The sequence below is a fragment of the Olea europaea genome, unplaced genomic scaffold (genome assembly GCF_002742605.1).
Source record: "Olea europaea var. sylvestris unplaced genomic scaffold, O_europaea_v1 scaffold529, whole genome shotgun sequence".
Taxonomy (NCBI): domain Eukaryota; kingdom Viridiplantae; phylum Streptophyta; class Magnoliopsida; order Lamiales; family Oleaceae; genus Olea; species Olea europaea.
The window spans coordinates 251,097-263,422 of NW_019263611.1; the positions used below are offsets into that span (position 1 = coordinate 251,097).

Genomic DNA, 12,326 nt, shown 5'->3' on the forward strand with positions numbered 1-12,326 from the left:
CGTATGTATATTCTAATGTGAGGATAAAGAAATAAGTTCATGGTATTAAAGTTAAAAAGGACAATTGAATTTTTGGTAGAATAGAATTACATATAACCGTGTGCCAAGGTCACTATCAAAAATATTCTATTTCATCATTATCCCATTCAATAAAAAAACAAACAAACAAAACCAGACTATCTCTATCTAATTCTACACATGGCTCCTACCCAATAATTAATTTATCAACACCAATTAATAACTTCTTTAAACTTCAATAACTTATGCTTCACCTATTCGAATTAATTTTTTCTCAAATCCAAGATAAATAATTAAATACGAGTCCAATATGGATATACTTTTCATCTCTTTATAAATATCTAAATATTTGACCCAAAAGTTGAATTTAATTATATTTCACTTTAGTCCCCCAAATTTTGAAAATAATAAAAATACGCATATATAACAAGAAATTCTAGTCTATAATTTTTATTTTTTTTATTGGTTTTACAATTTTGGACTTAATTATAATTACAATAAATTTTGGAGAATATACCATAGAAGACTATGAAATTTAAAACATCAAATTCTTGCAATTATAAGTTGAAAGTTCGTGATTTAGAATTAATTCAAGAATTAACCATCAAATTTAGGTAAAAATTCGAATAATTTATTTTTGATATAACATATATTTGAACATCTAGACGATATTATTTATTGAGGTTAAATAAATTTTTTATTTCTAGATAATTCTGCTTTCTCATTCATCATGCTCATCATTGGAAATTCTACTTTCAAAAATTGGCATGTACTTGATGACAATTTGAGAACCCTTTGATAATATTTAAAAGTAGGCCCAAAGGCACATCTATGGGTGGGCTTAGCAAATATTAAAGGCAGGGAAGGTTTAGCATATGGGTGGGTTTATGCACTACGTGAATACAGGCACACGGAAAACTTGATTTGATTTTCCTATTCACATGTCTTTATGTAGGTGTGTTATTGTCTATGAAAGTGTGGCTGGCCCAATGTTTTATATGGAGGGTTAAATGAAGCTAGCTATGCTATGGGTTTCAGATCTTGAGACATTGAAAGAACAAGGTGATAGTTTTGTCCCAAATCTTATATGTTAACAAGATACTTGTCAGATTTGCTATGCAAGATTATACTCTCAGACATCGAATCCAACTCCTTAAGGATCAATCCTCTAAGCTCTTTAAAGAGATTGAGTGCATGAGTAAGATACCTTATGCTTTAGTAGTAGGTAGTCTGATGTATGATATGTTATGCAAGAGAACTGACATTTGTCATACTAATGCTATGGTAAGTCGAGATCTATTTAACTTTAGGATCAAAATATTGAATGACGGTAAAGCATATCTTTTAGTACTTTCGAAAAACAAAGAATTATATATTCCTCACCAAATCTTGTTTTAATAGGTTAAAAGGATTTAGACTTTCACAGTAATAAGGACTATCGTAGGTCTACATCAGCATCGTTGTTTATACTTAATGGTTGGTCCATTATTTGGAAAAGTATAAAACAATCATGCATTGTTGATTTCATCATTGATGCCAAGTACTTGGTAGTTTGTAAAGCTACTAAATTGACTGTATGACTTAAAAAATCCTAACGAACATCGAGTTGGTACCTACATCTGCACTATCCTCTACACTATATTGGAATAATAGTAGGATTGTAGCAAATGCTAAAGAACCAGGAGTTATCAGAGAGGTATACACATTGAATGAAAATATCATCTCTTAAGAAATATAGTTGGTAGAGAAAATGCGATTGTCAATAAAATTACTACTAGGAAAAGCTTATTGGCTAAGGTTTTCGAAGAACATCTGCAAGACATGATGTTGCAAGATATGACATGTATACTCTAGGACAAGTGAGAGATATGTTAGGTTATGTGTCCATATAATATATTTTGCTATGATAAAATAATAATTTATAATATAATTTGTTAACAACCAATGTATAAGAGTTAACACGTTATACTGAAAGGTTGTAATATTGATTGATTCATTATTCATGTTTGATTTGTCATTATCACAGAAATAATTAAACAGAACTTGTGTCGAGTTTAAGAGTTAATACTTGGGGTGTAATAAGTTTAAGAGTTAATACTTGGTTGTGATTTGTTCACAATCAATGTATAAGAGTCAATACTTAGGGTATATTGAACGGAACTCGCATCGAGTTTAATTCTATAGCATAATCGTATAGAGAATTAAATTTCACTTGATCACAGTGTATTTCATTTAAATCTTTGGTAGGATTATATATATGATTTTTTGATTCATCAATGAGTGAGATCGATTTGATTGATCACATATCTCGATGAGTTGAGAGCCTGAGAATAAGCGGAGTAGAGAACATGAATTCGTCTCGAGAATCATCACCCTGAAAAATGGGTAGAATGACTATTTAAGTATTTTCTATTGAACGGTTAAATCTGAGTACAGTGTTAGCGGCAGATAAATTTCGACATCTATGATTAGTTTACATGATTGTTGAGAAAAATTTGTACTTAAGTTAATATAATTAGAATGGCAAAACAGTCATTTATGCTTATACATAATTATCGAATCTCAGACGGAGATAAAATACATATACAATAGGTCAAATGAAAGTATTACAAATTTACTGGTTTATATGATCTTATATATTCCGAGAGTTCAGTCTTTTGCTTTTAGAGTGTGTTTGATTGACATGGAAAATATCACCTAGAAAAGAAAATATTTTCCATCTTTTGTGGAAAATAAAAACCACCTCTACCCAAGGATAATGTTTTCCTTAAAAACAAGGAAAATTAGGCATATTTTCAAAAGTTGGAAAATATTTTCCATGGAAAAAATAGCAATCAAACACTCTAAGTAGGAATTTGGATGGAAAACTGATATTTTCTTTGAAAAATTAATGTAATCAAACACACCCTTAGTGAAAAAACAAAGAGTAATAATGAAATTGGGTAGTTTATGGTCGACTAGATAGGATCTAATTGTTGGAGCTTGAATAATATATGTGTGATCAAGTCCTGTGGTAACTATATAAAGTATTGGAACATAATTACGGTAATTGCAATAATTTTTGTAATGGCCAAAATTTTTAAAATCAAATTGCTACCGAAAGATTTGAAAAAATAAAATTAAAATTAAACAACGTGGCATTAAATTATATATAGATGGACGATTAATATTTCTCATATAAATATTTCAATGTAGGTAACAAGAAGAATTTCTTTTCCAATTATTTGCACCTCATAGACATGTTTTGATGAATCTAGAAGAAAAATATATAAGCCATTCAATATCATTGCAAGGAATATGAACAAAATGTTAATTAACTAATTGTCCTTGCTCTTTACAAAATAATAATAAGGCATATTTTTTATTCTCTTTCTTCGGTAAGTAGGACACAGCCTCAAGCTTCACATAATTTAATATAATTATAGTCGATTGTATTAATTAGACACGCATGGAAACCGTAAATCAATTTACCAAAGTTGCTCTATGGTTCAATCTCCAATTTATCGTCTGAAAACTTAAATAGTAATGAAAACTCAACATACTTGAAACAAGTTAGAATTTGTCAAGTCACCGTACGAAATCACGTATCCAAACAAATTTTGTCCCAAATTTCAAATAGAAGGAAAGAGTTAAATGAATTAATGAGACTAAGGTTACGGCCAGTGTTTAAAGTTTTCAGGCACGTTACATCGAATTTGCTTTATTAAGTCCAATGAATCCAAGCACAATGACTACACATCATCGTTCGCCAATTAACAACTCGTTCCAACCTGTGCGGAATAGAGGAAAATGGTGAATATATGAAAATATTTAGGGTTGGCAACGGTTCGATTATGGGTCGGTTCGACCAAAATCATAACCGCACCACCAATTTTTTGATCATATCATAACCGCACCATAATCACGTAAATTGTTTCAATTTGGTTTGGTTCGTATCTCGGTTCGGCATAGTTCGGTTCGATTAGTAACCATGAAAATAAATTTTTTCTATAAGATCATCCGTCAAATTGATATAAAACAATTTATGAAAAAAGTCAATGAAAATAAAAGCATAATATTTCAAACGAAAATGCAAACATTATCATACAATATTCCAAACGAAAATGCAAACATTATTCCAATTTTCAATTGCAAAATACAAATTTAACAAACAATATTATAAATATAATAATACTAAATTTTTCCTTCATTCTTAATTGTTGTGCATCGAAGTTACTTGATTCATTTTTCATTCTTACTAGCATAGATCAGCACTCAAAATTGATTTCTATATAGTAAATAAAAAATATAAGTAAAGAATACAACGATACTACCTATTCCAGAATGGTCTTAATTAAGATTTAAATATAAAAAAATGTACATCTTCATCAACTTCCTTCTTACTTAACATTGCATAAATTCTAGAGTATAATGAAGAAGTAGAATTTTCTACACACAATAAAAAAAAATTAACAATAGAAGAAAGTGTATAAATAACAAATATAAAACAATAAATCCTACCATGAATATCAATCCAAAACCAATCCCGAGCACACATGAAAGCTTCTAGAGTCTTCGGGTGAAGCCTATTTCTCCATGGACTCACAAATCTACCACTTGTACTAAACACCGACTCGGATGTCACAGTAGATACTGGAATGGCTAATAAATATCTTGCAACCTTCCGTAAAGTCGGATATTTTATTAAATTTACATTTCACCATGTCAATAAATTAAAACCATCCATCATTGGCAATATTGGCTCGTCTAGAAAAATATCGAACTCTATTTTTACATGATCAACAGTAATAGAATGGCTAACAAATGTAGCAAATCTTCGGAGGCGACGACGACTTGGACCGTGGAGGCAGTGGAGCTGTGTGTGAGTTTGTGGTTTGTGGAGAGCAGGGTTTTCATTTATCTATTGTCATACTAATGCTATTATTATGGGCTAATGATAAGTGGGCTGACCAGCTAAGTCAAGTAGATGTAATGGGGGGATTTTGTTTTGGGTTGGATAGAAAAGTAGTGTAAAGCTCAATAATCAATTCAATTATTTTTTTTAACAGGTAATTGGTTCGGTTTCGGTTCAACGGCGTAAATACCATACCCGCACCGCCACGAACCGGTTCATTAAAATCAAAACCATATCCACCCTATTGCACAATTGTTTCGATTTTTTTTTCTCCATTCGGTTCGATTAACCGCTATTTTCGATTTTGACGGTTTAAATTGTCATCCCTAAAAATATTCAATAGGACATGAAAATAATGGTATAATCTCAAATAAAAATATTTAATCATGCATCAAAAATTATACAGTCATAATATCTTTAGGGGTCGGTAAGAGCTCAAGTCCATCTCATACATATCATAACATATTTTTTTAACTTTTATAAGTATAATAATTCGACAACACAATAAAATAATTTAAACGGGATAAAAACAACCACACCTCAATATTGTACCTCGCTTGATCAATTAAAGTTTGAAAGAATGAGAAATTACGTTTCCAATATTTATTTTCTGCCCCTTACTGCAGTCGCGTGCGTATGTATATTCTAATGTGAGAATAAAAAAAATAAGTTCATAGTATTCAAAAGTTAAAAAGGACAATCGAATTTTTGGTAACAGAATCACATAGAACCGTGTGCCAAGGTCACTATCAAAAATATTCTATTGCATCATTATCCCATTCAATTAAAAATATATATATATTTATCTCTATCTAATTCTACACACGGCTCCTACCCATTTCAAACCCAATAATTAATTTATCAAAACCAATTAATAACTTCTTTAAACTACAATAACTTACACTTCACCTATTCGAATTATTTTTTTTCTCAAATCCAATATACATTATTAAATACGAGCTATCTAACAAGCCCAATATTAATATACTTTTCATCGCTTTATAAATATCAGAATATTTGACCCAAAAGTTGAATTTAATTTATATTTCACTTTAGTCCCCCAAATTTTGAAAATAATAAAAATATAGCATATATAACAAGAAATTCAAGTCTATAATTTTATTTTATTTTATTGGTTTTCCAATTTTGGACTTAATTGTAATTACAATAAACTTTGGAGAATATACCATAGAAGACTTGGAGATTTAAAGTATCAAATTCTTTCAATTAAAAGTTTAAAGTTTGTGATTTAGAATTAATTCAAAAATTAACCATCGAATTTAGATAAAAATTCGAATAATTTATTATTGATATAACATACACTCGAACATCTAGACGATATTATTATCGAGTTAAAGAAATTTTTAATTTCTGCTCGTTCATCATGCTCATCATTGGAAATTCTACATTCAAAAATTGGCATGTACTTGATGACAATTTGAGAACCCTTTGATAATATTTAAAAGTAGGCCCGAACTCACATCTATGGGTGGGTTTAGCATATGTTAAAGGCGGGGACAGAATAAAGGCACACCGAAAACTTGATTTGATTTTCCTATTTATTAATTTAATTAGAGTCACGACGTAGTTTAATTAAGGGGTCAATTTTTTTACTTTAATAGGAGCCTGGTGATTAGGGGAATAAATTTTTATCTCAATTAGGTTAGCATAAATTATAAGCATAGTTATTAGCTTGAAAGGAGCATTAACATGGCTGAGGTACTGAATCATTGGGTTATTGGTTGGACCTGTGATCGAATCGACAGATCATTGCTTACGAATTATTTAAAAGTATTTTATAATTATAACTTTTTTCTTTGAGACAATTAAAGTTTCTAAGTTATTTGTTGCCTATTATTTTTGTATCTTTAAATTAATGATTTTCTAAACTCATTTATTAGTGATAATGGCTATGTTTTGTTTTTATAATTGTGTATTATATTAAAAAAAATTTATGACATTCTCAACTTTGTTATGTATAAATCATTTACTGATTATAGACCAAGAATTTATGTTATTAAATATTCAATTCAGCTTAACAAAAATTAAAATTTTCATACAAAATACGTCTATAAAATAATTATTTAGCATTAGAAAATAAGTAAAATATTAGACTTTTTTTTTTTCAAAATATTTCTAGAAAAGAGTAAATTATTCATGAATTACATATAAACAATTAATTACACAAAAATGACAAGAAAATGTTTCTTGTTCCAGGGTGAGGCGTAATTCTTATCAAATAGAGGTCAAATGTAGTGTTCAATTCCCTAAAACTTAAAGTTTTGATCTAGAAATTTTGAAATCTGATCAACCAAGCCTATGATTTTTATCAAAAACTGTTGGTTGACCCGATGTTTTTACTGGATCACTTGCATCTACCGGATCGCCTCTTCAAAATGCGATTTTAACATCTATATTGTTAAAAAGAATTTCAATAAACATGATCTACTCAACATGTTTGAATTCCAAACATTTTATTTCAAAACATATTTAGATGGGTGTAACTAAGAAACTTACTTATTCGACAATAAAATAGAGATTATTTGTAATATAAATATCTTAATCATTTTTAATTTAAACCAACAAAAAAATTTGTTACAAAGAATTTCACATAAAGGGTGAATAAGTGAAAATATATATACACACACACAAATTACTACCCTACTATACAAAGAGAAATTATGGCTAGTAAATTAGTACTTAGGCCTCACTTCAATGCCTTGGATAATGAGTCCTCCTTTAAGTTGATGTCCCTTAATCTCCACCAAACTCATTGTTACTACCTCATCTCTCTCACTAACCAAAAATTCTCCAAGTTCAATTTCCAACCACCCATCTTTTTTCTTGCTAGGTAATTTTTCATCGCCTTTGTTCACTCTTCCTTTCAACATTTGCATGCGATTCCAGTAGAACAGGTTCTCGAGTTGTTGTTTCTTGTTATCCAGTTCGCGTAAATATGTTGTACTAGTGTCCAGTACACGATCACTGGCTATAATGGAGGTTTCACAAGGTATTGAGTCGAGCCCAAATGCACGATCAGAGATTTTGATTAGAAGGTAAGCCCCGTATGTAGTGTGTGGAGATAATATTCGAGTTCTTATCGTGCCTCGAATTTCTAATCGACCTGCTGTTTTTAGCTCAGCCACCTCTGCGAATCTGTGCACGTATATGTAATCAAATGAAAAATCACTATCAGTTATATGAGTAGTACGTTGAATTGAACATGACTCGGCATGACTTTTTTGTTTTTGAAACCCAAAAAGTTAAAAAGTATCAAATGAATGGAAGAAATATCAAAGAAAAGAACAGAGAAAAGATAATCAACCTTGAATTTGGGATTGATTTCCAGCTCCAACTGTTTTGTTCATTGCTATATAAAATAGAAAGCTCTCTAGCAGAGAGTATGTATGACTTTAGGCCACTAGATTTCTCTAATGCAAAGGCCTGCAGCATATACAAAAAAAGAAATAATTAATTAAGTTTGGTTAAGCTTAAAAGATTTACTCTGAGTTAATACGATTGGAGATACTTACTTATAAGCTAAGCAAACATGCTTAAATGACATACCTTGTTACCACCATCTATAAGGATGGAATCAGAAAGAATGAAAAAAAGCTCTTTTTTGGAAGAAAACTTCAAGGGTGTGTCTGATCTGGCAACAATGTCCCAACAATCACAAGGTAAGAATCTATCCCAAACAGTGTCCGATTCAGCTGCCGGTCGAACCGCCCGAGAAACCAGTAACATTCTGCAGGCATCCTGAGGGGTGGTGAGGGATAAGATAGTAGAAACACAGTCTTCTGGAAGGGTTTTGATATTTGAACAAGCCATTTCCATGCAGAAATAAAACTGTATGTATGTATTTATGAGTTTAGGATCTGCTTTATATATTAGGACTTAATTCTAAATAAAATATTTGATTTGAATGAATATTTGACATTTCTATTCAATTTATTAAGGCTGGTCAAAGTCTTATCTTAGAGTTTGACATTTGTCAAGGTCAAAGAATGGGTTGCCACTCGTCTTGGATTAATTAGACTCATTTATTCATTTTATGTTTTTGCGAAGTCGAAACATACAAAAATTTTGTGTTTTGGCGAATATCATTCGAGCAAACTGTAGCTAGATTGCTAGAGTTCTCGACTCTAAACCTCTACTCTAGCCTTCGTTGTTGTTCTCATAATTCGAACTTTAAATAGTACATTCGCAATTATATAATAATCTTATTTTAGATTAATGAAATGCAACTTTTAAACGAATAGGTAATTCTACAACCAATATATAGGTTGATTACTAAATCCTGCTTTGCTAAACCTAAAATAGACATAAACTTACTTTCTTTTGGAAAATAAGTACTAAAACTTTAGGGGAAAAAAGCAAATTTTAAAGATAATCCAAACATGTTCATTTTCTACATTTTCTCTTACAGGGAAAAAAAATAGTGTGCGTAAAGGTGAATTGTACAAATCGTAAAATGAACGTTCTCTTGGGAATTTTCTTTTTCACATCCCCTTTTCCTACTTTTTATTAGTCGTAAAGAAGGAAAAGAACATAAATAATAACTTGACCAAAAACGGATAAAACAAGAAGCAAAAAAGTGGTCAATTATTAAAATAAAATAAAAAAAGATAATGGAACGATGATTTCAAATGGATAAAGCAAAGTCTTCAAATCAAATCCGCGTTCTATAAACTGTGGCGTGCTGATAGTTTTTGACCCTATCAAGTATTCCATAAGCTGTTGCCTGCTGCTAGTTTTACAATTTACAAGTTTTGATGAGAGGAAAACGTTGTCACGTACCTTAATATTTTGTCTAGTCGCAATAACGAATTTTTACTCGTCCAATTATCAAAATCTTGGATTAGAAGTCGATAATATATGTTTATCATTTATTTCATTTGAATGCATTGTATCGTATAGCTTGGCCTTCGACTTTTCCAAATTGAAAGACAAATCTTTTCCACTAGAGATAAAAGTGCTTTATTTTTTTTTCTATAGTAACTTTTTGGATCGTGTTGTAAGATACAAATTAAACTCTAATGATCACTACGTTTAATTTTGCAAACTAGATTCGCCTTATTATCTTAGTGAATTTTTTCATTAAAAATTATTGCCAAATTGAAGGACCAAACATTTTTCACTAGGGATAAAAGTGCTTCATTTTTTGCTCTTTATTAACTTTTTGTTTCGTGTTGTAAAGTAAAAAATTAAATAGTATTGATTATATTGTTAAATCTTGCAAACTAAATACGCCTTAATATCTTAGTGAATTTTTCTTCAAAAACCATCATAGACAAAAAGAATTATTGAGAATTTGTTAAATGTTGGAAATTTAAAGCAATGAAGAGAAGAAATTTGGTAATAAAAGAATATAGATATAATTAGAGGCTTGAACACGAAAATGATAACGATATCCTCAAACGTTATTTGCCCCCTTTCTAATGCTTTTGAGGAGTTCCGGCAAATAGTTCGTAGGATTAAACAAGCCTTTGTGTGAAGAACACCAAAAACAAAGTGTATCTTTCACAAAGAACAAGTGAAAATAGATATAGGATTGATTATGTGATAATTTGGGAGAATAATATTGTGGTGGATTTCTTAATTTTCTCAAGAGTGTTTTTCTTTGCAATTGGAATACCTATTTATAGGCTTTGAAGGGTTCCCACGAAATGGTGCAAAATTATGTTGAAAGGGCACCAAATTCAAAAGAAAAACGATAAAAAACGAATCCCCAACGGTCACTTTTTATAACCATGCAATCGCATGGTTATAATGCAAGTGGCCCTCCCAGTTTCGGGAGGGCTGTTAAGCCCAAATTTTTTTTTTTTTTTTATAATTTTGAACAACTAAAATTCTAACAATCCCCCACTTGTTCAAAAATCAGTGTCTATCACATAATCAAATAATCAACACTTATGCATAAAAATTAGATATCTTTTCGATTTGAATCTATTCATAGTGTAAATCTCATAAAGTATTATCAGAATTTCAAGTAGCTAAAGTGCTTTGAACCAGTTATTCTTTGTGACTATACCGATGAGATCACACACACAAGTGTTAAATTTTTCACAAGTTCCTCTAACTCGCTTAGTGCTAATATGACTTTGCACTAATTCTATTTCGTTGAACTTTCACAGAGAAAAAACTTCAATTCTCTAATGAGGCGGCACCACCTCGAAGTTCACATAGGTGAAGTTCTTTCAGTATTTTTGTTACTTTTACAGATACTTGTACTCTGTACTGAATTTCATTAAGAGTTTAATTAACTCATCCCTCCAACAGTAACAACCAACACTAGTTTCAAAGATATAATTTCAATATATCTAATAGTGTTGAAATCCATCCACTTATCGAATAACTTGTTATTACCCTTTGCACCTATATATATACTGGTTTAGTATATTTTGGCAGAGTTGTCGTTATTGGTGAATCTATTTAAGAAGTTTTAAACCCATTTTACTTGATGTTGATTTCACTAACTCTCTTGTGAGAGGTTTGGTAAATGGATCGACTAAGTTTTCATTTAACTTAACAAATGTAAGAGAAATTACTCCATGCTTGATTAATTTCCTTACATATTCGTGTCTTAAACTCATATGTCTAGACTTTCCATTATATACTTCGTTATATGCTCGAGCTAAAGTAGCTTGACTATCACACAAAATAGGTATGGAGGAAATATCATTTATATCTAAAGGTATTTCATATAATAAGTCCTTTAGCCATTCTGCTTCATTCCCTTTTTCAGCCAAAGATACAAACTCTGATTCCATAGTTGAATGTGTAATGCAAGTTTGTTTCTTAGACTTCCAAGAAACTGCACTTCCTCCAAGAATGAAAATCCATCCAGATGTGGATTTATTTTCTCCTACACTTGATATCCAACTTGTATCGGTATATCCTTCCAATATTTTAGGATACTTCGTATATTATAGCCCAAGATTTTTGGTTTTCTTTAGGTAACCAAGAACCCTACCAATGGCTTTCCAATGTTCCGAACTTGGATTGCTAGTAAACCTACTTAGTTTACTTACAGTAAATGCCACATCAGGTCTTGTACATTGTGATGCGTACATAAGACTTCCAATTGCACTTGCATACTCTATTTGTGCAATTGCTCTACCTTCGTTTTTGATTAATTTTATATTTGGATCTATAGGGCTATTCGCCTCATTAATGTTCAAATGTTTAAATTTATTTATCACATTATCAACATAATGTGATTGACTTAATATAAAACCCCAACTATCCTTCTTTACTTTGATTCCAAGGATAGTATCTACTTCTTCAAGATCTTTCATTTTGAAAGTAGATGATAGAAATCGTTTTGTTTCTTTGATTCCGTCTATATTGTTACTAATGATTAGCATATCATCAACATATAGACACACTAATGTGATTATATCACCATTCA

At 30.5% G+C, this 12,326-nt stretch overlaps 1 protein-coding gene across 1 annotated transcript; it reads right to left on the bottom strand.

Annotated features, from left to right (window-relative positions):
* Nucleotides 1-7,467: 7,467 nt before the first annotated feature.
* Nucleotides 7,468-8,781, bottom strand: LOC111388806 (F-box protein PP2-B15-like). The gene is made up of 3 exons (XM_023013617.1): nucleotides 8,480-8,781; nucleotides 8,238-8,356; nucleotides 7,468-8,068 (listed from the first exon to the last, which is right to left on the bottom strand). The coding sequence occupies exons 1-3, from the start codon at nucleotides 8,747-8,749 to the stop codon at nucleotides 7,606-7,608; spliced, it is 852 nt and encodes a 283-aa protein (XP_022869385.1). The 5' UTR covers nucleotides 8,750-8,781; the 3' UTR covers nucleotides 7,468-7,605.
* Nucleotides 8,782-12,326: the final 3,545 nt, after the last annotated feature.